The 26,767-nt window shown below is 35.9% G+C and overlaps 1 protein-coding gene across 2 annotated transcripts in view; it reads left to right on the top strand.

The window, feature by feature from the left end:
- Positions 1-8,918: 8,918 nt before the first annotated feature.
- LOC128229130 (tyrosine-protein kinase-like otk) overlaps positions 8,919-26,767 on the top strand; it is a 64,112-nt gene continuing 46,263 nt past the window's right edge. For both annotated transcript variants that reach the window (XM_052940839.1, XM_052940838.1), the window contains exon 1: positions 8,919-9,990. In XM_052940839.1, coding sequence (XP_052796799.1) covers positions 9,912-9,990 — 79 coding nt within the window. In that variant the 5' untranslated portion in view covers positions 8,919-9,911. The remainder of the gene's footprint in view (positions 9,991-26,767) is intronic.

Raw genomic sequence — 26,767 nt, 5'->3', positions numbered from 1 at the left:
ATATTGAGCTGTATTTCTGCGTTCTTGTCTGCAAGTCAAACTTAAGAATCAACACTTGAAAAATCCCATTCATCAAAGTCAGTTGGTATCTGTCGGCTTTGCTGTTCTAAATTGGCAAGCACTAGGGATAGAGTATATTACGAAGAAAACAATTGGATGTGTACTGCTTTCAGTCTTGGTAAATCTGTACAGTTCGAAAATTAAAGATGACAATTATATTCCGCTTACAGATGTCAAAGTTATGGTGTGGCCAAGCTTTGTCTTGTTACATTTCACCCAAAATACAGTTATCATTGTTCATCATTAAAGCGTACAACGTGATAAAATAACCTGACTTTAAAATACAACCTACTTTATCATTAAGCTTTACTCTTTATCATTAAGATTTTCATCTTTCCCGGCTGTTTAAAGGTTCAGAGTTACGCTCACTCCGACCCTTCTTAATCATTAATACTTTACCTCATGTCATCTAACTATTACATAAATAATTGAAATGAAACTACAGACACAATTCCAAAAGCAAACACCAAGCAAGGTTAAGTTGTGTGCTCGACCACATAGCTGTTACATACAATCCAATTGCTTAACACATAATTTTGGCGGAACTTATTATTATTCCCTAGCCAACGAGCAATAAAAGCAAATGAGTCGTGTATTCATATTCACCGCATCAATTGTATCGTTGAAATCGTAAAAGGAATTTTCTCCGAATGATGCCATAAAAAGAAATAAAACGAAAACTAATTTCCGCTCTTTTTTACACAGAAACATCTAATAGTTTACTTAACCTACAAACTCCTATGTCTGAGTGAAAGTGTCATGCACTATCGCATTATATGAATAACGTATATGGGATATCAAGATGTTCCTTGCAGCCTTAAGCAAAAACATTTCAGGCATTTGTTTAAATTAACGAACAAATGACAATGTACCAAATCATCCGATTTACGGAACACTCTTAATATGATTTGTATTTATACCGACTTCTTCTTATACTAATAGTTTGAATTCGATGGAGCAAGCTCACTTGTGTTTTCCAAACTCATTATGAACATGTACATGTACGTGGTTAGAAGTTATAGGTAAACCGATATGTATCGCGGACTCCGGACATTTTAAATACGGGCTCATTTTAAAACAAACAAGAAGTAGAACTCTGAAGTGTATAATCGGGACATTTCGGCCATTTTCCACAAACGGATGTTTGCCTGTAAATCAGTGGAAGTAGTTTGTAAAAAATAAATACTAGTATTAATTAAGTGTAGCGTTTAACGCTCGATTTGTATTACTAAGTTCAAGTTGATTTACATCAAAGTGTATTATTGCATAATAGTTAAGGTTCCCAAGGTCAAACAACTGAAATCACTACGCGATCTACTTGCATGTAGTTAAAATGTAATTATTCAATACTGTATTATAGGTATAAAACAAGGCAATGTTACCACAGGTCAGTATCCACCTTCTCCGCAAGTTTGTTTGATGGATTTTTATCTCAGGATGTTCACCCATTGGAATGGCAACAGCTTCAGATTCGCTCTTTTTTACATCGGACCCATAAAGATTAATGATTACCTGTCTTCATTTTCATTGGCTAAAATTGTAGATTTCATTCTAAAAAAAGTTTACTTTTATTGCGCCCCTACCCCAAACATTCCGACAAATCAGACGTTGCTAGGTTGACTTATGTTATGAAAGAGGTAGTTTTATGGTAAAATGTACGGCACCAAGCCCACTGTTTTCGGAATAGATTTCTCTTGGTGAAGGAAGTTCGCGTAGAATATTGTTTTCACAACTGGTGGGCATAACAATGTTTGAGAAACATTGCCATTTTAATTCTGTATTTATTCAAACGCGTTAAATCTGAATGTTACTTCTGGCGCAGAAAGCATACCCAGCTCCACCAATACTCGACTCGACCATTACTTGAGCAACAACGCAACCTCATTTATCAATATGTGCGTATTTCCTTTTTAATATGTGCTTATTTGTTTTTATTGTGTTCCGGCGTAAGTACTTACATATCAGTTATATCAACATGCGCCAGAATGTTCTTACGGTGTGTGTAAGCAACGAATTGTACTTGAAATGCAAGCAGAACTCAAAATACGCACTATCCGCTCGGGGAAAAGCTCCTATCACCACAGTTCCAAAATATTGAAACGTAATCGCAGCCAACCTGCAGTGAAAGTGTTCATACACGATACCGCATTCTCTGATTTTCGAAATATGACCGTATAATGAAATTATCAAGTAAATTATGAATCATGCTAACGTGTGTAGAAGTAAACAGAAGGCACAGCTGCATCACGGAAGTGTCGACGGCTCATTTTATTTGCACTTCCGATAAGTAGTGAAGCTTGCGTTAAGTAGTCGTGAAATGTATTATAAATTTTAATTAATATGCCCTTATTAAACTTGTTTATATTGCGATAGGCTTTATTTTCTAAAGAATGTGCTTGTATTTCAAAAGGTATATACATGAAGTAAAACACTACTTAATAGTTAGGAGAGAAATCATAATTAAAAGGCTAGAGAAAATAAAAGTCGCAAAACAAACAAGTTAAATGTAATATCCAATAGAAACAGTTCTTCCATAAGAAAGTCATATGTCACTGCCCAACGGTGGTAAAACAAAGAAAAACAGCGGCTGCGTGGACGCAGACTTAAACATATTTGTACATAGCAGCGTGAGTTTGTAACAAACCTTTATAAACTTGTCAGATTATATGCGTGCAGCAGGGTCTATAACTATATGTTAACATCTTGCCCGAGTTATGTCCTTGGGCAATCTAGGAAAATGAGTGAGCACTGACATCTTGCCCGAGTTATGCCCTTGGGCAATCTAGGAAAATGAGTGAGCACTGATATCTTGCCCGAGTTATGCCCTTGGGCAATCTAGGAAAATGAGTGAGCACTGACATCTTGCCCGAGTTATGCCCTTGGGCAATCTAGGAAAATGAGTGAGCACTGACATCTTGCCCGAGTTATGCCCTTGGGCAATCTAGGAAAATGAGTGAGCACTGATATCTTGCCCGAGTTATGCCCTTGGGCAATCTAGGAAAATGAGTGAGCACTGATATCTTGCCCGAGTTATGCCCTTGGGCAATCTAGGAAAATGAGTGAGCACTGATATCTTGCCCGAGTTATGCCCTTGGGCAATCTAGGAAAATGAGTGAGCACTGATATCTTGCCCGAGTTATGCCCTTGGGCAATCTAGGAAAATGAGTGAGCACTGACATCTTGCTTGTGTTACTTCTATATTGCTTCAAGCACATGTTTTATGGAACGTTTGAAGGACTATCACCAATCACGTTAGTTTTAAGAATTAATCGCGCTTTGGTACTCTAAACGTTTTGCTAAATGTACAAAGCCCACAGCCATTTACCAATATAGATATTAAAAGTACACTCTAAAGGTGTATTGCAAAAGAAAAAATACGCCATGTATATGAACTTATTTTTTAAGCAATTGTTTTCTGCATTTTCTACAAAGGTCTATGTAAACTTAGCTGTTGTCGTAAGAGTAAAAAGCAAATAATATAAACCATAAATTACGATACATATTGCGATGCCTCTTAAGTAAGGACATCTTCGACTCACCGGGCAAGCGTGTTAACGCGTAATAAGGCTTAACTTGTTTTTAAGACCGTGGCAATTTGCTGATTTTTAGGACAAAGTATATGACACTTATGTTCAACATTCGCTTGTCCCACTTTCTCGCTCCAGGTACTGCATAGATCGTAATGTGATTCTTTATCAGTTTACTTACTCATTTTGCGGAGTCCTGCGCTTGGTTTTGTAGCATTGATTGTTTGGGGAACACCCTTGTCCGAATGAAATATATCCAAAATAAATATCAATATTCTGTTTAAAGATGACGTAAAATCGCTTTGTATGCACATCTTGAAAATGTCATGTTTTATTGCAGGAAAAAAGCGAGATGAGTTTGAATAACCCTTTAAATAACGTTTAGGGGCAATCATGTTCAAAATAAACCTAATATTATCAAGATTAAACACACGGTACGGAGAACATAATTATGGACGTCAGATTAATGGGCCTGCTGGCTCATTAGTCTTGTACCTCAAAATACCGACGGTTCCCTTTTCACAATAATTTGGAGAGTCTTGCGAATTGAATAAGATTACAGCAACAAGCTCGTGCCCTTTGTTTCGGTCATCGCAGTTGGGATATAGGAATACCAACACACATACACAAGAAAACACAGTTACACTGGAAAACACAGTTACACTGAAAACAAATTGGCACGATACTGAAGACCGATAACTGTACGTCTAGTTTGACAACTAAGCAAGACACTTGCCAAAATATTAGATAAAACAACAATATAAATGCCTAAAACAAAGACAATAGACAAATAAAAAAGGCAATACTTCACATTCCTTATCAAAACACTGAAAGTACTAAGCGACATGATCATCCTCACCCATCATCATTCATCATTCATCATCGTTATCGTCATCGTCATCATCATCATCATCATCATCATCATCATCATCATCATCATCATCATCGTCGTCGTCGTCGTCGTCGTCGCCAGCACCACCACCACCGCCGCCACCACAACCACAACCACCACCAGCACCATAAAGTGAGATTAACATGAAATACAAAGATTCCAACACTACTGTATACAGTTGTACGTTGTATATTGTGAACAACTGCATTAATGGTGACAGAACAACTTAACCTACTTAGCATTGTATATTGTGAACAACTGCATTAATGGTGACAGAACAACTTAACCTACTTAGCATTGTATATTGTGAACAACTGCATTAATGGTGACAGAACAACTTAACCTACTTAACATTGTATATGTTTTTAGACAGACATCTAATAGATGCACTCTTACTCCCAGAAAAGATTTACCGCAATTGATAATATTGTTTTGATATTCCAAAAATGATGAAAAAATGTCGAATACAATGGTTCTAATGAATGATACCGAGTTTAGTTTGAAAGAAATGAGCATAAAACACGTTTATGAGACTATAGTAGATCACAGTAAATCTTTTAGCATTCACCAATCATTTAATATTTTTGCGCTTTCTACTATTGAATACACGGTTACAATCTTGTTATCAGTAATAATTTTTTCCATAAATGCATTATTTAGTAAGTAGTTAAAGGTGTATCAGTAAAGTATGTAGACCTTTTAATTTATTGAAGCAAATGTAAGCAAAGCCTCCTGTCTATGTCATGCCATGGAAAACCTTTTAGAGGTGAATAGTTCAGGCTGCAAATGATCATCTTGGAATCTTAATATTATGAAAGCATTACTAGGAAGCATATTTATAAATAGTTTCTGTTGCATTAAATATGTTTTTACATACATCTACAAATATACATGATGAAGAAAACATATTAGTAATTGAAAAAAAAAATCGTAGTGAGTAGTTTGAAAACAAAATGATCAACTATAATGCAACTAATAGAAATAATTGTTTTTGGCAGAAAAATCACAAGGTAATGAATTTCGTTTTGTTTACAAGTAAACAAAATGAGCATTAACTGCATGCTGACAATGATTGACAGGTATTTTATCGATAAAACAAAATCTCTAGAAGTCAAAGATGTTTCGTATTTAAGAACGAATTGAATCTATTTTAAAGCTAATTGAATAAAAGATTGATCACTTAAAAGACATGGTGGGAAAGCTAACGAGCTATTTCTTCTGCTATCATTTAAGCCTATTTTAAAAAAGGGTCTAGGTATTTCCTAACAACAAAACAATGCCAGGTAATTAAAGTCTGGATTTGGGATCCTAATGCACTCCCATACACACTTGAAACAATTGAGAGAGGCAGTGATACAACGATTGTTATATTATTCATTTTCTCTTTTGTAATTTTACTGAAGTAGCTGCATCTATAGAATTGAGAATTGTGAACAAGATCAATTATAGATGCAACAAACTGCACCTTAAGAACAACAACAAAAACATTCACAACAACAACATCAAAGCAAACAACAAATGAAAGAAATGTTGAATATCGCTTTAAAGTTATAAGTTGTGCATAAAAACAGTAATTATATCATTGTTTAAGAAGAACGGGCATGTTAACTTGCTTTGAAATAGGAAAGCATTTTAGGCCGTAAGGCCGCCAGTCCGCCAGGCCGCTAACTTCAAGCCGCTAAGCTGCTAAGCAAAACAGTAAATTTCTCATTGTTTTAGAAGAACAGGCCTGTATACATGCTTTGAAATAGGAAACCATTTTAGGCCGCTTAGCCGCCAGGCCGCTTACTTGACGCCGCTAGGCCGCTAGTCCGCTGAACTGCTTGATCGACTTTTTTGAAAAATTGTTTATAATCGCTTCAGATTGAAAACTTGTGCAGTTAATTTATCATTGTTTTAGAAGAAAACACATACTAAAATGCTATGAATAGAACATTATTTCAGACCGGTATGTTAATGTATGAATTAAAGACATCGATTTACCATTGTTTTCCGATTTACCATTTTCCGATTTACCATTGTTTTCCAAAACAACGCATGGACAATTGCTTTGAAATAGAGAAAAAATTAGGACGCTAGGCTGCCAACTTCACGCCGCTAGGCCGCCAGTCCGCTAGTGTGCTAACTTCACGCCGCTAGGCCGCTAACTTCACGTACATCTTTAAAAGTGGAAATCGTGTTGTTTTAGCATCACAACATTTTTGTGTAAGTGTCTTAAAACTTAAACAATGTGTACAAATATCAAAAAGACTCTAATCTATCCATTTATTTCTAACATCTCTAAGAAATTGTACGGCAATTATTGCCCTTTGCATTATGAAAATAATTAAACAATTTGGGTATGGTTCAGAAAACATCTAGCCTCAATAACCTTTCTGCAATAATACTTCCAACCATAACCCTTAAGGTGAATGGGATTATTCTTCCTGATACTTTCCCTAATACAGTGCATATATATAAAACAATCTCGAATGTTCCATGGACATATGATTCTTCTACAATTCCTAGTCTAATAAATTAACATTACAATCCTGTATATTTCAAATGAACATCTTATTACAAGGGCTATCAAAATATATTATGTTCGTGAAAATGTCCATTGTGACTAATGCTAGCAGACGACATCTGCCAAGTCGCTGTCTTCTTTGGTAGAACAACTTCCTCTCGACGGCTTGGCGAAAGACAGACGTAAATTCTGCTAGTTTCTATGGAGTTACAGCCTTTTTGCGATAAGCTCTCGAACTGTTGTAAACTCCGACAAATGACCAACTAATCATGTCACCACGATGGAATAATATGAATAAAATACAACTGCAACATGTTATTTTGACATACATATGAATCACCACTGATACCGCCGGATTGTGAATGACTTTCATTGCGAAATAATAGGTATGGTCAAGCTCTTGAACGAAAGGAGTTTATGAAGGGAAAGCTATGTACTTGTAAATTACAATATCAGAAATGTATAACCTTAGACGCAAAACAAATGACACAATTGCTTTTAATTAAGTATTTAAGAACTTCAGCATAAAGCATTACAAAGATAATCGCTTAGTAAAGAATTCGGTAATCTCGAAGTCTTTTCCGTGACTTTAAGAAAAAACAATCCAATAAAAATACATTTCAGCATTCCTGTTTGCTTTATTTCACCTATTAATGACGTTCCGACCGTCTTATAAAACAAGGGAACTATCGATAAGGTAACAAACGCGCACAATGTCCATCGTCTTGAATTAGCCTAGACAAAATATTAATAATATCTAAGAATAAAGATGATTTATGTGCAATAGTCACCGACGAAAAAATATTGATGCGGTGATACTCCATGAAGCGGCGATATTCGCCCCTGGGAGCCGACAGACGATGGTTAATGTGGCTGGACTGCATCAACAAAATTCTCTCAGTTTCGTTATATCTGTCTGAGTCCTGGTTGCATTCTTGTGACATGGAATTAGCTTGCTAGTTACCGACTGGCACAACTGATTGTTTATTGAATTAACTTGTTTATCAACGAATTAGTAAAGCAATGGTTTGACCGCTCGTGACTACCAGCATGCCGATTTATTATTTATATGCTTTGGATGTTACCCGTAATATTGTGAAGGTAGCCGCACATTTTTCGTTGGAAGAAAGACAGGGTGAAAATGAAATTACTCCTTTATTTATAATTCAAATACATTCCGGTAGGGAAATAAAGTTCAATTATTTGTTCGATGTCTGACCTACGATGAGTCACAACATTACGAGGCCCCAAACCCTTTTTCAACAGCCTATTTGTCCATACTGACTTGAGGTAATAGGTATCAGATCAAAAGAATTAGGATTAAATAAATTGCCAGATCATGGGCGGCGTCAATACATTATCCGAAGTTTAGGACATTATTTCACCTTCAGTGCAGTAGATTATGTAGTATATTACATTGATTTGCTTAACTTTCAATTTGCAGACAGCTATCAATTACCGCGTCATAATGCTTTAACAAATATTGGTTTACGAATACCATAATATTATTCGAACCATTAAATTGAATTCACTATATAGTAAATTAATTGAAATTATTAGAAATAAAAAACACTAGCATTTTCTTTTGTTAAAGTAGCTGTTTAACATAAATTTAGTTGTGTTTAATCTTTTTTCAAGGCGGGATAGACAATGCCAAATAGGCCTTGTTATTACACAACAACAAGACGATGTTTTCTATTTCTTGATAACAGGTGCGGACCTCCGTGGCATAGTTAGAATTAACTTAATCACAAACGTTACAGAGAATAAACCTTTCAGACTATCATTGTTCTGAAGAAATAAGCCCTGTATAGCAATATGTTGAAGCTGTTTAACCAACATTCCTGTTTATTACATTTCCGCCAATATTCCCCGTATATCCCTTTCAGTTTCACTATAGTGTTTTGAACACCTAGTATTGTGAATGCTCCGGTCTCCGAGCTAGCGCGGTATCGTAGAATTCTATAACAGTTTCCAATTTGAGCAGAGGCTTGCGACTACGGACTAGGAACCGGGGAAATAAAGACGATACATTGGAAGGGATTAAAGAATAAGTGTGCCTGAGTGTCTAGCGATAAAGCGTGGTAAAGTACAGGATCCATATTATCAATTTCGGATTAAACTATCCGAACTCGGGGACATAGGTTGATAAAGTGTCCCGATTTCTGTTTGTGATTTTACCTATATGGTTTTGTGTAAAAAAAGAGTTTATTGACAGATAGAACTTACTTTAGCTAAACCATTTATCTAAAAGTTATTCGTAAACTAAGAAACAAGCAGGGGAATTATTTGTGAAAATCGGGAGTATTTAAGCTTTTTCCGAAGACATAGTTGTCACTGTTTTAACCAATGTTAAGGAATGAATAAAATGTTATTATGCAGTCAGTGGTTTATCAATGATAGATAAGGACAGAACATAAATTGAAAATGGCATAACAAGACAGCAAGGCGGCTTGTAAGATTCATCGTGCTTTTAACCCAACAGGAGGCATGATTTAAAATTAGGAGTTATTTTAAAACACATTGTGATCAAAGATCAATGTTGTGTTATTTGAAAATGTAATAACATTGTGAGAAAGGATTAAAGTGGCGATTTAAATACAAGCTTAGACCAAAAGCATATGGGATTACCTAAACCGGACGGATCATAGATTTGACATATACATAAAGGACCGTAAGTTAGTATTTCGTGACAAAGATTTGCTATTTTATAGAAACGGACATACGAATAGAACATGGTGAATCATTTTGACTAAAATAAAGAAATATTATTACAGAATGCATAGAGCGAAAACGCGATATTTTATCAAAATTAGTTTGACTATATTTCATTAATAGTGTCTGTAGTGACGAAAATTCAAAAACGTTTAGAGGATTAACGAAGTACGTTTTAGACGTGAAAACGGAAGTGGAAATGTAAATAACGATGCGGTCGCCGGAATTGTTGGATTACGTCACACGCACGTGTCTGCTCGCCTTGCAACTAGCCAGCCTTCTCGCCTCGGGTATGTCAAATTAATTGTGTTTTTTTATTTATTCTTATATACGCCGTTCGAAATTTATAAACCGTTTAAATGTAAAGTGTTCCCATTTATTGAATAAAAAAGAAGTAAAATGGAGCGAATCTTAAGGTACAATAGGAGGCCACCAAAGATGACAAGCGCTTTCTGAAAATAATAACGTGACTTAAACCCAGTCAGCGACATGCCAGCGAATGATCGAATGATTATCAGGTTACACAGATGAGTAACCCCATTAAATGAAATACAAAAATGCTTAAATAAGCTAACAAAAGCAGTAGGCATGGTAATTTGTTTTTGAAGGTTTTTTCATGAAGCAATCAATTAGTGTATTATATTCTTATGACAAACATTAACATTGTGGCTTACATATTTCAGTGATCACATTACCAAAAAAATGCTCTTTATGCCAAACCGACAATTATCTCTTTTACAAATAATCTGCTAAATAACTACATAATTTTTATGAATACCATTTTTGAATGCAGACATAAAGGCGCAATAACTATACAAAACGGGGCACGCAAAACTATACGCAATTTTCTCTTTTTGCATTGTTCAATTTTATGCTGCACTTATCAAATATACAGGCATCATTAAACTTCAACAAACGAGTATACATCTGTATCATAAAGGTGCATTGATTGATAACAAAACAACGATTGGCACTGTATCATGATAGCATGAATCCAATCAAATGTAAACGTTTGTTATATGCATTCAGAGGTTAAATCAGTAAGCGTTGGTTTCTTAATGCATTGTACAGTAGCGACACTATTCCACATTATACTGCATATAAACGAGTTCCCTTTTCTCTCGAAACTGTATGTGAACATATGCTTTATTACTCCGGAGTAATTGTTTTAAATTATTCTCGTCTACAAAAATGCGAACTCTTAATACATATTCACATATTGGTCATGAAAGAGAAGCTATACACTTGAAATTTGTGTCAATGATCATTGTTTTTAAATGTTTCATTAAGGCAGCAACGTATGCACGGATGTAAGAGAACAGAGAACATGGATTTTGAAACCAGACAAGATGATATTTTTGAACAATTACCCTCACGAACGAACAAATTGATTTTATGATATTAATAACTACCAATATTAAATCCCTCAGTTATGATATTAATTTTTATGACGAGCACATCAAAGCAGAAATTAAAACGCGCGTACAGAAAGTCATAAATAAACACATGTTATAACAAGAATGAATCATAAATCAACACCACGCGCTTCGAATAAGCCGGACTGTGAAAGAGGTCATTAAAGTAGCGATTTAATTCATTTCTGCTTCAATGGTTTTATTAGAGACAAACGGTCGATGATTTCTATAGAGCTAGAAAATATTATAGCGTACGGGTGATCAAAAATAGATGACATATTCAGACTATAATCAAACTATCGATATGTAGAAAACATGAAAACCAACTTTGGAATTGCCATTCTCCGTCATAATCATGACAGGTGGGTCACTGTCCGTACTATATCCCGGGTATTATCACCGTCATTTGTGGGCGGCCATTGATGCTCCCGTCATTCTATATTTGCAGGGCACATTAACCATCTGGCTAGGTGGTCTTATAACACTAGGAACGATTAACTGCCCGGCCTTAATATGGGCTCCATTACACACCCATTTCATGAAGTGTTCAATGTTAGTTTCGGTCAATTAGTGGCTTCGGTTTATCACCTCCTTGTTGAAAAGCCGTCAGTATAATATTATCATTTGCTATTACGAATGTCTATAATTTGTTGTGAAAAATAATTTAGCTTGTATTCATGTATCTCTCGGTTACACTACATCGAAGTTGATATTTTTCACAGAAAAACACAGCTAAATAATTTTACATTTGTGCAATTATTCATTTATAGATGATTTTTGCCACATGATAATATTATTCATTGCATTTTTCCAAATCCGTTTCTTCCGAAAGCGCCTTTCCAACTCTTTATATGAAGTACTTGTCGACCAGCAAAAATCAAAAGCAGTTGACATTTCCGTGCTTATTATGTCATTTCAGAAACATGTTAATGTGGAGCAGTCAGATTTCTATCTGATTAATGTCTGTATAAAACACATACTTGCGGGAAATGTTACCTCATCATGTTGAACCTTGCGGAATTTGGTGCATTCATTATATGACGCCCATTTCAATAAACCATTCATGAAATTTTGCCAACCTAATTCTAAAACTTACAAGTAGATTTACATTCTAACACTGTTGCACATTTAATAACACATTTAGTAACATGTTTTTTTCTTTTAAGGGCCTTTCACAGTGCAAAAGTCGTTTGATGGACATTAAAAGTATAAATATGTTTAAAACATCATGTTTTATTTCGGTCACGGTTCAATTATTTAGCAAGCAAAATTAATACATCCGTTGCCACATGTAGATTTTATCAGAGTTTCAATTAAAAAACATTTCATTTTTTTCAGAGATGTCCTTATAAAAAATGTTTAAGTTTTCATTTTGAAAAAAAAATCAAGCAATTAATTTCTTGTGGCTTTGATGTGATTGCTTTTATTTTAAGAAATTTATTTGCAAATGTACCCAGGAAATTAATTGAAACTTCTATTTTTCTATTTCATTGAATATCTTTCTATTTGAACATATATCATCAAGAAAAAAAAACATTGTTAATTGGGTAGTCTGGAGCATTTTGACACAGATTATACTTATACATGTAATGTCAAAAATACTTTTCCAAATAAATGCAAATGCTGATTGATCCAAATGCTGATAAAATCTTCTGTCGTAAAAGTTGGTCAACACCTTATTACCGCAAAACACGTCGCAAAGCATGTATGTTTTACCCCAGAAAAAGACTGATTCTCAAAAAGAACTTTCGAAAAAGAATTTGCCTTTCCCACCCATGCTTGTCATGTGGAAGGCCCTTAATAATCTGTGAGCCTCGAAATATTAAAAAGGTTCAATCCAGGTTGTGCATTATTGAGAATCAATGTGTCGACGGAGGAGCAATTTTATTCTTGTACAATTTATAATCGTAGCGTAACTAACTAAGAACCCTTTCCATGAAACCATTACTCTGGCTTAATTAGTGAGTCAATGTTGACTCATTACAAACCAACAATGACGATAGCACAATATGGGTTGACATTTTCACTATAATAACAGTTTTTATTGTCAAGAAAGCCATCGATAACGGGATGAATCGTTATCTCATATTTTCCGTGCACTCGGCACAGTGACTCAAATTCAGCACAGCTTTATAACTCTATTAATAGAGTGTTAGTGACTCAATGTGCCGCTAGGTACGCCAACTTTGTCATCAAATCATGAAACCAGTCTCGGATATCAGTTGAAGTATGTGACCTAATGTTACTCTCTAATTAGGTAATCATTTAATCTTCCGTAAGGAAACCCACTGAGATTTAAAAAGCAAACAGAAACCTGCTGGTCGTTTGCATAATTCATGAAGTTTCATTTTTATCCAATCTTCAATCGCGCCAGTGACGTACGGCTTCCAGTATTAGAACTCCCCTTAATGGCTTTTCCAAGCAATTATTTCATAATTTTCTCCAGTTACAGAACGATACATTTATCAGACCACTGTAAATTATCTCGCTAATTTGTTATCATATAACGTGATACGATTCTGTGATTTTTCGCATGTTTATGGTAATAGAGGCAGGCCAAACTTTATCTTATAAACATATTTTAATATATTCAACATGATTGTGAGATATTTAAACTCTTTTTCAGTTGATTCTTTACACACCAATTTTACAGACCGACTTTTCCCTTCATTTGAAATAATACCGAGAACCATCCTTTATTATATATTAGTATACGTTAAAGTTTCATCATTTTACAATTCATAGTGATACATGCACATAAGTATATAATTATGATAATATTAGTATTACGTTTCTACTAAATACATATATCGTATGAGACTATGCCGCTAAACAATTTGTTTGTGGTCATTTATGAAGACCAAGGGTTGTACGTCCAACAGAGTTTATTTCTTACTAAGAAACATCCTTTTAAATATATCAATATACGTCAAAGTTTCATCATTTTACAATTCAGAGTTATCCTTGCCCATAACTATATAATTATGATAATATATTATTATGTTTCTACTAAATACATATATCATATCTAAATACAGATATCTTCTGTTGATTTTCGCTTACTTTCCTTGGTCAAAACTGATACAAATTAAACACAATTAAGACGTTTTTTATAAATGTACATTGTTTACCTTGTCGTTCACGCCAAAACCTATATTTCTAATAGAAACAATACATCAGCGTGCCATGAGCTTAACCAAGTAATGACTTGAATATCTTCCATTGGCACTCACTTCAGACTAGAACATTTTTGTCATTTTAAATGCTATACGCTTCACCTGGATTGCATTACATCAGGGCGGATTCCATCCCATGTTTTCGGGTGTATTCGAAGTAATGTTGTGGCTAAATAGAACAACAAATCTGTTATGACGGGTATCATTGTTGAACCATAGTTGGTGTGGTGCAGTGTGTTACATGAGTCTTCACACAGGGGGACGTCCAGTGGCCAAACAAGGTACCATGATTTTGTATCAGTCATCAACATGCCATTTTGTGGTTTGATTTGTTACTTTACTTAAATTTATAGTTTTCGTGCAGTCGTGTTACTTGTGTTGACTTTGGAGCAGTTGACAAGATTGAACACGTATGAAGTACCTCAATGATAAACAAATATCATTCGTTACCTGGGATGCCCTTATGCTAGTAATCAAACTGTGTATACAGCAAGTCATTGGAAGAGTTCAGTCTTTGAAAGTGTCCATGTTCTCTGTACTCAGATTACAGAGTTAATGTTGGACTTTAGTTATAAATATAACGTTAAAAACATTTCAACATATTAACTAGAACCATACGTTATATTCCTATACGTTCAGTAAAGTGACTACTATATATACTACAGAGCCATGTCTGCATCGACGACCACCAAGCTTCCGAAATTCGGTAATTCAATAGGGCTAACAAAAACGTTCCGTAATAATCCTAGAAGTTCTCAACGTAATCTGCTTTACGGCAACTAATGGAATTTGTCCAAACATCAAAGTGACTTAATGAAATAAGAGCTCAAGGTTAATACAGTATAGAACATTCCTCGAAAACTTGATAACCACATAGCCTTGATATTATTAAATATGATGTATTGTTCACGGTCACTTTGCAGTATGTAACTGAATCTTTAAGGGCATTAAACGGAATATTAGTGCGCATGCATAACGCATTGGCACCTTCTAAATTTCGTCGATGTTTGTGCCGTTTGAACAAATTTTGTGTGTGTGTTTTTTAACTGGAAACTGAATACAATACTGTGTCAAAACTTTTATTCAATACAATCAAGTGTTCAGATAAAGAATACATATAGATATGTTGAAGTTGTAAAACAATTTGACTTTCTAACTCTGGCCCAAATTTCTCGAAACTTCTTAAGGTTAACATGCTTACGTAGGTTATTTCAATAAGCAAATATTCATACTTAAATTTGATTTTCATCATTGAAAAATGGTATTATAATTATCTTAAAGATGAAATTCCTATATAAGGTCCTAAAAATCTTATATAAGTATATATATAACACAAACTATAGAAACACAACATAGTGAGCTTAGTTAATCCTGTTGTAAGGGACATAAGAAGTTTCGGGAAATTGGGTCCAGGACTCAAACTATTAATGAACATAGCTTCAATAAATAGCTGTCGTTCTCGTTTTCGTTCAGTGTACAATGTAAATACTTTTGAATGACACACAAAATCTAAAAAACTACGATGAATGGCAAATTGATAATTTTTATGGAGTAAAAAACAACATCTCCATTGAAAACTGCTTTGAAGACACTCCAGAAAACATGCGCATGGGTAATTTTGTTGTTATTGTTTAATCATAAATCACCTGGCGGTATGACCACAAATCTGAATATACCTGAGTTTAATTGCAGGTATAAACACCAGGGATTCGGTCAATTCACAGACAAACCACTTTATTTAATGTATATGACCATTACTTTTAGGAAATCTTTGTGCTGTTCCTAACAATAATCAACATGGAATCGAATCCATTAAACCCCTAGCTGTCCTAGGAACGCCGTAAGATATGTTTTATGTGTGGTGTAAAGATGGGATTAACGTCAAGAGTTGCAGGTTTACAGGAGATGATACACACGACTATACGCCGTCTTGCAAATACTCCTCCATAGACAAATGTAGTACACATAAATGCAAACTATTCACATGAAACATGTGCACATGTTAACAATCCCACTACGCATACGTGTGGTATTAAGTCTCGTGGCTGACGTCACCCTTACCGAGTTATTTCTTCTTTTATGTACCTTGATAATCTGGATAAGAAGTGATTGCCGTCTTAGAAATATGTTATTTTATATAAAGCAAGTTGTAAACGAAACAAGAAATCAACAATAAAATGGTATTGAAGATACAGGTACCAATCGTTTTATTTTATATCACACCTTTTTGCATAGTTGCTTAATATGATACACAGGTATTGTCTATTTGTCTCGGAGTATAGTATTAATGGTATCATTTCATTGATATTATAACCATGAAGCAGTTGGATTTATGGCTGTAAATATGTTACTCTGCAACAATCCTCAGGTACATGTACACACTGCACAAATGGTTCGCAAAATATTAAAACTGAAAGCAGGCCACATACATGTACATCAAGTACAAAACCTTTTTCTTATGTATCGGACAAGGGTTTCAGGTCATGTGACCGTCTAACAGTTGACTCACGCGTCACGATGCGCCATTTTAAAATATTTCAATATATAATTTTATGTATGACATTTCTAAAAAGCAAAATCGAGTATACATTATATTTTCATTTTATTCATTATTTTGTACAAAAGTATTTATACTCCGCAAAACTGCGATTATCTTAGGAACTTTTTGAAGTCTATAGTGATTTCAAATTCCTATGTGTCATGACGTCAGTAAACAAAGACGCACGCAAACCTTGTTGAAATAAACAAACATGTTTCTAAGGTCAAACTTCATAAAATTTGAAAATTAAAGGTATTCAAAATAAGCATCGTTCATGTGTTTTCGCCACAGATGGAAAAATCCGGGCAAGCCTCTTTTTACCGGATTTCGCATTTCGTCATGATAAAATAGGACTTTTAGAGCAAAGCCTTGTACTTAAATATTACCAACGGACCTTTTTATCCGTGGTAATACGACTTGAGACGATTTGCTTGCAGAAATAGCTTCTATCCTTAACAGGTTTAGTGCATTCTAGTTAGATTTACGACCTTCCACGCTTGAATTTGTGTTTATAGAAATCAAGAGTCTTACTGTTTTATTGCACCGGCCTAACTGAAAAAACCCTCTTACTGTTCATGTTGAAAGCGACATTCATTTTTAATACTCTTAGATCGACCTTGTTCAAGTGCATTGCCATGAAACTTTTATATTATATCAAACAACGCAATTTCTGGAGACATATTTAATATCAGTCTCCTCCTTAACTTAGACATGCCTCACTAATTACATTCAGTCCACTGGCCAGTTAGTTTTACAGTCCAATTAAAACACTTGGATTCTAATCTTTAAATTGATTGATTATTATATATATTCAAGCTATTTATTGAATTTTGCCCCAGGATGTACAATACCTTTTAATTAAAAACACTGCTGGCAGAAAGCTTTGCAACATAATAAAACACCCGTTAGATGGACGGTTTAGATTATTTTGCTCTTAAATGAAATAACGCCATGAAGAAGCTTTGGCACAGCAATGAGTTCTGCATGCCAAGATTTCGGCCGAAGAAGTCTTTAGAGACAAAGATTCCACAGATTAGTCGCAAAACCTGGAAATCAAATAAATATTATCAAAGTTCTGTCACTTTCTGGCGACGTCCATCTTCTTGTGAACAGTTTGATCAAACAGAATGGTCCTAGAATATGAAGCATCGTCTCACGTGATCGTTTGTTCCAGACACAATGGAAGCAAGATATTTGACTTTTTGACAGAAAACCAAGTGAAAATGCTAACATGTTTTGTGCACCGATCATGATTATTGGTATAGACGAAGAACAAAGTGATTTGAAATCTGTGTTCAAAGACACGTATATATACTGTTGCTGCTGCTGCTGCTGCTGCTACAACTACTACCGCTAGGGCTGCCTCTGCTACTAATATTGCTTCTACTACAACTGATACTGCTTCTGCTCCTGTTACTACAACTAATCCTGTTATTACAACTACTAATGTTACTACTGTTACTACAACTACTACTGTCACTACAACTACTACAACTACTACTGTTACTACAACTACTACTGATATTACAACTACTACTGTTACTACAACTACTACTGTTACCACAACTACTACAGACACTACAACTACTACTGTAACTACAACTACTACTGTTACTACCACTACTACTGCTACAACAACAACCAACAACAATTATAATAATAATTATAACGATAATTATAATAATGATGATAATAATATTATTATTAATAAGTATAATAATAATAATAATAATAATAATAATAATAATAATAATAATAATAATGGTAATGCTTTTATATTTATGTTTTTAAAAACTGACCGAGAATCATATTTATCAAGCTTTTACTGAGTTTGGGATTTTTTTACAATAACGAGCGAGTCCCAAGATAACGTCTTCCTGAAATGTGTTACATTAAATCCCGAGAATAAAGTGGAATTAATTTCTTTCGTCAGCGAAGGGTCAGTGGTTTATTGCCGAAACACATGCTTCTATTGATTCAACGTATTATATGATTTGCACATAAATTGACTAAGACAGGCGTGCCTCTTGAAAACAATGAAAACATCTGAATAAACAAATTATAGACGCAAAACATTGTTTTTAGAGGAATTCCACGAGGGGTGGTTCGAGATAAGATGGTATCTATGGTTACTGGAGCGGATGACTAGCAAATGAAGGTGACAGCAGACTTCAAAGTAACACCGGTCTTTCATCCATTCTGCGATTGGTCTTCACAGGTGGTTCACTGTCCATGTATGCTTGTACGGCACTGGCATTTATACCAGTGTGCAGGCATAGATACGAATGATATTCTATATTCAAGAGTTTTATGATCAGTAATGATATTTATGTGAAAATAAGCGATATGTATAACTCTTGATAAGCCATTTAAATCTGCTTCATGATAGAACAGATGCATTATTTAAATTCGGATGAGTATAATGAGAAGAAAAACCTTGAAGCGAACATAACAAGTCGGAGCTGAATCAATAACAAGCAATCATAGCTCATAAACCGTTCATAGTGTAAAACCATTATAAGCATTTAGCTGAAAGCAGAAAATGGTGACGGGTAATGTATCTTAAAAATCAAACTGATAATTATACCCAGAGGAAACTTATACCAATTCCAACAGCTGCTGCTTCTGTTGAAAGATTTACTGGCAAAATAATTCACCTGCACTCTGATAGCAGGTTAAGATTGCTCGAATGTTGAAAAACACTAGGTGTTCCAGTAATGTTCCGGATAAATACATAATTGCATCATGATATGGATGCCCAAGAGAACAAAATATTGTGCACAGAACAAAATCTAAGACGACAGTACTTCCCTTTGATAATGAAAACGTGACGACAATAAAATAACGTCTGCCGCAAGTTCTTTACTAAATGTTGAATTCATCTAAATTTTCCTTTACTAATATTGTAAGCAAAATTATCTGAGACAATGATAGAAACACGCACACACAGACTTCATTTGCACCCACTCAAAACTTTTTTTACACCCATACAAAATATTAACGACGAAACATAACGACAGCAAACGACAAAGACAATGTGGTTAAACCATACATCACACGTCATTACCGGTAGCATTTGGCGTCATATTCGAGGCACTCCGAAATATGATGGAACTAGAAAAGACGTTTTAGACAGTTCGTAAGTATGCACGGTTCCTGCAAACCGTGCCAAAGGGTACGTTCTCTGTTTGATGCTGCAGACATGCCTCTTGGTAATGTGTTTGTAGTTGAAATAGCGCTACAGCATGATGCATTTGGTCGTTTACGGCAAAGCAGACATTGCAAAATGTTTAAATATAGTTTTGCAAACGAAACCTATAGGTTATGTAGACGGAATTACCATTGACACTTGCACCTCGGGAATCGTTTTTCGACGCCATTATTTGCGCAATTGGTTTTATCCAGGCGCGTTAAGACAATGTTACATCAAGAATTCTGACAGGATGATCTTGGATGATTTCCATGTGATAATGTTTGGCATTCCCATAATCAAATGGGCATTCCTACCGTCCTTTCTGGGGCTTAACGACAGAAAACTGTCTAAATAATGCCGAGAAAGTAACATTTAACTTCCAGGCAAACTGTGCTTTATGAGACACTGTGATTGTTTCTTAGCTTGCCTTGTGCAAATCCTAAGTAAGTCAATGTCGCTATGTTATTGGAAGCAATTTTGATACATTTGTACTTATTAAATGACAATTTGGAAATACTGATAAAATTACCATGTGGTAATGATGATTGTCCCACACATGAGAGGCACGGCCATAACAACAAAATAAATCTTAACATTTCTTTTGATATCTGATCCTAGTATCATTATTATTGTTTAATTAACGCCGTTTCTGATAAAAAAAAATAATATACAAACTGACACCTGGGGAGTCACAAAATGTTGTTGTGATGATGTTGTTGAAGGCATTTTACGACCTCTAGAAACAGACCTTGGTCAACAGCATTGACTAGCAAGGATATGTCCAGGTCCTGGATGAGCCAGCATTGACTTGCAAGGATATGTCCAGGTCCTGGATGAGCCAGCATTTACTTGTAAGGATATGTCCAGGTCCTGGATGAGCCAGCATTTACTTGTAAGGATATGTCCAGGTCCTGGATGAGCCAGCATTGACTTGCAAGGATATGTCCAGGTCCTGGATGAGCCAGCATTGACTTGCAAGGATATGTCCAGGTCCTGGATGAGCCAGCATTGACTTGCAAGGATATGTCCAGGTCCTGGGTGAGCCAGGATCATATGTTATTGCTTAACTCTATAGAGCTGTGATTGAACGTCTCTGTGTATTGAGCCTCCATCCTTATGGCTTATAGGATAAGATTGTAAGACCCGTGTTTGATTAAAAAAGCATTTTAATACAATATAATATAATTTCAAGAATGGCAGTACTGTTAAACATGCAGCTGCAAGCGTATGACGATGTGTGTTTCTGAAGCTCAAATAGTTTGGCTGCTGGGTTTGTCTCTATAATTGCTATGGTACTATGGATTCAATAACATGGGATTAGCTAAACTTCATGCCTGATTTTAACTGGCAACATATTAATGTAACAACCATGTTATGCACAATTTTTACTTCTGTTATTGTAGTCATAAACATGGCTGCCGCGTCGTAAAACATCTTGGTGGTGACAGTTTCAAACAGCGAGCAAGCCAAGGAGCTACTCGTAAAAATGTCAAGGAGAAACTATTTACTGCAATAACTTACTTAAAACGACGTTATAGGAAGCAAATGCATTTGTTTCCTTAGTTCATATTACTTAAACAAGAAACGTTTTACAAGTTTTAAGTTTTATGCTTTTTTCATGCTTGCTTTTGGCCTCTTACGAACGTCATAAATAATGATATGGCTAAGATATAGCTAATATGAATGTAATATTATATTTTCTTTTTACAGTCTAAAAGCTCTTGAGAATGTAAATTTTACACTATTAATACCAAAACAAAAATAGTGATCTTAGCTTAATCCTGTTATAAAGGTCTTCGAGATAATAGGTCCTGGGCCCCTTTTCATTTAAGAAAGTTCAAGGGGCGTAACTTCATTTTTGAATGAATACTGCGTTTACCCGAGACTTTACGGGTGTCCCTTAGCACTCTTCAACAGCGTTTTCTTTTCGAAACAGGGTCCAGTTCTTTTAGGCAATTACAATACAATGTAGGCTATTTGTATACCTAGCTTGATTTGCTCCTTTCAGAGTAGTGGTGATTCGAACTCGTAATTTCCGCATTTTTTGTTTATTTAGTTTATCCTTGTTCTATTAGCTCGGTTTTAACCAAAGCTGTCAGCGTCAAAATCAAGCTCAATTATCTTTCATTGGTAGAATCCAACCAGTACTGATGTACATTCTGGAGGCAATGAAAATATTACCTTGGTGGGGATCGAACTCACAACCTCTTGTGCGTGAAGCCTATATCACAACTCTCTCCGCGTCGTAAATAAATTTGAGAATGTTCCCTTGACTCCTGTTCCCCTGGCTTCTGTTTCACTGACTCCTGTTTCGCATGTTACTGTTTCCCTGACTCCTGTTTCTCTTGGCTTTTGTTTCCTTAACCTTTTTTGGCTACCTCCTTTTTCTCTGGCTCATGTTTCCCTGACTTCTTTTCCCAGGATACTGTTCCCTGACTCCTATTTCTCTGGCTTCTGTTTCCCTGACTCCTGTTTTCCAGGTTACTGTTTCCCTGCCTCCTGGTTCTCTGACTCCTTTTTCCCTGACTCCTGTTTCCCAGGATACTGTTTCCCTGACTGTCTCTCTGGCTTCTGTTTCCCTGACTCCTGTTTCTCCGACTCCTGTTTCCCAGGATACTGTTTCCCTGACTCCTGTTTCCCAGGTTACTGTTTCCTGACTCCTGTTTCTCTGGCTTCTGTTTCCCTGAGTCCTGTTTTACAGGTTACTTTTTCCCTGCCTCCTGTTTCCCTGGCTCTTGTTTCCCTGACTCTTGTTTCCCTGACTCCTGTTTCCCTGGCTCTTGTTTCCCTGACTCTTGTTTCCCGGCTCTTGTTTCCCTGACTCCTGTTTCCCTGGCTCTTGTTTCCCTGACTCCTGTTTCCCAGGTTACTGTTTCCCTGACTACTGTTTCCCAGGATACTGTTTCCCTGACTCCTGTTTCCCAGGTTACTGTTTCCCTGGCTCCTGTTTCCCTGCCTCCTGTTTTTCTGACTCCTGATTCCCTGATATTATTTGATTATACAGTTGGCAAACGTAGGTGAAAAGGTTGAGTATGTAATATTATAATGTATTAGAACCTACCTATGTTTAACCTCCTACGTTTGAATTGTGGTAGTCAGCATATCGCTCCAGGGTCTTTCTTAAATCGACATTTGTATTTCACATTGACTGGTAATTACTCCTGATACAAGCCGGCCGTATCCGTTCATCTAGTTGGTCCCAGTGGGCTGCCTATTGCTTAATGTCAATACACTAAAATTTGTTATTACAATTCACATTCCAGACTTTTCATAATGCTCTGGTTTCCTAGTATTACTGTGTTTTTACAATTTTAAAATGTTATTCATGTGTAATGGTTTGCTCTTTACCTAATGGGAGTTCCAAGCTAAAAAAAGCACGCGACATCAAGACCTGCAAGGGCTTCGTGTGCGGTTGAATATATTGGAGCGCTGGTGTCATTCGAACATCTATACTATTTAGTTTTACTTTTTAAATGAAGCTTTGGTACTCTTTCAAGAAAATAGGTACTTTATATTCAACATATTGATATAGCAAAAGACGGGGAAAAATCTGCCATGAACCTTTGTTTTGAAAGAGACTTCAAACACGCCATCAACAGAACTGCGTAATTATAATATACAAGTAGTTAGGATATATTCGCTTACAATTGTGAGCAACGTCTTTTGTCTCGAAGTAACATTCATTGAACGCCATATTGGCCAATAAACATCGTCTTTGCAAGCCGATTAAAATGAAATGAAATTAGATTTATCAGTTCAACATCGGTTTTGGCATGATTTTGTTAAAAAAATTATTTGCTTTTAAGGTGAACTTTAATTTTCGTAGAAGTAAACATTATGTACTTATGTTTGTTATTTTATTAGAATGTGAATGTAAATCCTGGTTACTATGCAATAATGAATAAGGCCACTGGCTACTAAAACTTATCTATTAATTTGCCATTTTCGGTCAACAATAGGGTAAACGGGTTTAGGTAGATCTTAGGTGTTAAGTGTAAAAGGTCATGCTTTTAGAATAATTTTGTGATTGTTAAATAAGCAGTCTGTTGTTACAAGTTGTCATCCAGTAAATATTAAATTGTCCACTTTATCAGATACACAACTGAAATATATAATTTCCACTTTATTATTCACTGTTTTACCATTGAAGGTATATCAGATTAAACGAGATAAACCACATGCCAATTTATACAATTCTGCGCGTAAATTTAACGTTCAATTTTTGTGTTTTTGCAAAAAGTTTTTCTTAATAATGAATAAAACATAAAAAAGGTTACAACTATAAATATGTCAGAAAGATATTAATGAAAATTACTCCGTGAACTTAAAAACAATCAAAGGTATCATGAAGTAGTTGGAATGATATTCGGTTTGCAGAAATGCTTAGAAAACAATTATACTTATATACGGTTTATCTGGGAGTAGTCAACATATTGGTTGTATTTAAGCGGTTAAGCCATCTGTGTTACCTCATACGATTTTAAGAACCTCTTTCAACTTTGTAAAGTACTTGCAATTGAAATAATGTGTTCGTTCAGTCGCAATAATAGCTTAATCAATATTATAATAGTCATAAGCAAATGGAATTTCTATGAGCTCAATTCCAAACTATTTAGTTCTATGCCTTGCCAAATAATCGTTACGCTAGTAAGCAGGCTACTTTGATTTTTTTTGACGTTGCTTCTCTTGTTTGTAGTTGTCCATATAAAGAGTTTCAGTACACTGGTACACAAGAATACTAGAACACTGGTACACTTGAAAGTGGTACACTGGAAAACTGGTACACTGTAAAACTGGTTCACTGGTGCAACGGTACAACGGTACAATAGAAAACTGGTTCACCGGTTAACTGGTACAAGACTACACGGGTACACTGGTGCACTGGTACACTGGTACAAGGCTACACAGGTACACTGGTACACTGGTAAACTGGTACAAGGCTACACTGGTATACTGGTACACTGGTACACTGGTGAACTGGTACACAGGTACATGGGTAAACTGGTACACAGGTGCACTGGTATACTGGTACACAGGTACACTGATACACACTGGTAAACAGGTACACTGGTAAACTGGTACACAGGTACACTGGTACACACTGGTAAACAGGTACACTGGTAAACTGGTACACTGGTAAACTGGTGCACGGGTACACTGGTAGACTGGTACACAGGTACACACTGGTAAACAGGTACACTGGTACACACTGGTAAACTGGTAAACTGGTACACTGGTACACTGGTAAACTGGTACACACTGGTAAACTGGTACACTGGTACACAGGTAAATTTGTACACTGGTACACAGGTACACTGGTAAACTGGTACACTGGTAAACTGGTACACTGTTACACACTGGTAAACTGGTACACTGGTATACTGGTACACTGATATACTGGTACATTGATATACTGAAACACTGGTACTGGTACTGGTACACTTGTTCACTGGTTCACTGGTATACTGGTTCACTGGTATACTGGTAAACTGGTACACTGGTACACAGGTATACGGGTACAAACTGTTACACAGGTACACTGATACATAGGTTCACCGGTAAACTGGTACACAGGTGCACAGGTATACTGCTACACAGGTATACTGGTACACTGGAATACTAGTACACTTGTACACAGGTAAACTGGTACACAGGGTCACTGGTACACCGGTAAAGTGGTATACTGATACACTTGTACAAAGGTAAACTGGTACACAGGGTCACTGGTACACCGGTAAAGTGGTATACTGGTACACTTGTACACAGTTAAACTTGTTCACTGGTTCACATGTACACTGGTACACAGGAACACTGGTATACTGGTACGATGGTACACTGAAACACTGATACAAAGGTTAACTGGTTCACTGGTATACTGGTACACTGGTTCACTGGTACACTAGAGCACTGGAACATTGGTACACAGGTACACTGGTTCACGTGTACACTGGTACACTGGGTAACAGGTACCCAAGTACACAGGTACACTGAAACACAGGTACACATGTATACATGTACACTAAAACTCAGGTACACAGGTACACTGGAACACTGAAACACAGGTACACTGAAACACAGGTACACAGGTACACTGAAACACAGGTACACAGGTACACTGGAGCACTTAAACACAGGTACACTGAAACACAGGTACACTGAAACACAGGTACACAGGTACACTGAAACACAGGTACACAGGTACACTGGAGCACTTAAACACAGGTACACTGAAACACAGGTACACAGGTACACTGAAACACAGGTACACTGGAACACTGAAATACAGGTACACTGAAACACAGGTACACAGGTACACTGAAACTCAGGTACACAGGTACACAGGTATACGTGTACATGTGTACATTGATAACCTGAAACACTGGTATACTGGTACACAGGTACAAGTGTACCATGGTACGCTGGAACGCGCTGGAACACTGGTACACTGGTACGCTTGAACACTGTCACATTGAAAGACTGGAACACTGGTTAAGTCGTACAAACCTCGCTGTCATTGTCACGATTTCGGCCTCGACACCTCTGACATATCTTAGAGGCATTAAGTGATATTTGGAACATTTCATAGAGGTAGATGATAAAAAATAGTATAATAAGTTGTGTATATGGTATGTCTTAGTTAGTTTCATAATAACGGGGATTCGATACAAATGGTTTAACACTTACCTCTGACCAATACCACACCAAACACATATAAATATATGTTCTTGATCAAACATATGAAAT

This window comes from Mya arenaria, chromosome 3 (assembly GCF_026914265.1).
Source record: "Mya arenaria isolate MELC-2E11 chromosome 3, ASM2691426v1".
Classification (NCBI taxonomy): Eukaryota; Metazoa; Mollusca; class Bivalvia; order Myida; family Myidae; genus Mya; species Mya arenaria.
Note: the sequence above shows the minus strand (reverse complement) of the source record. Positions and strands in the feature narration are given on the sequence as shown.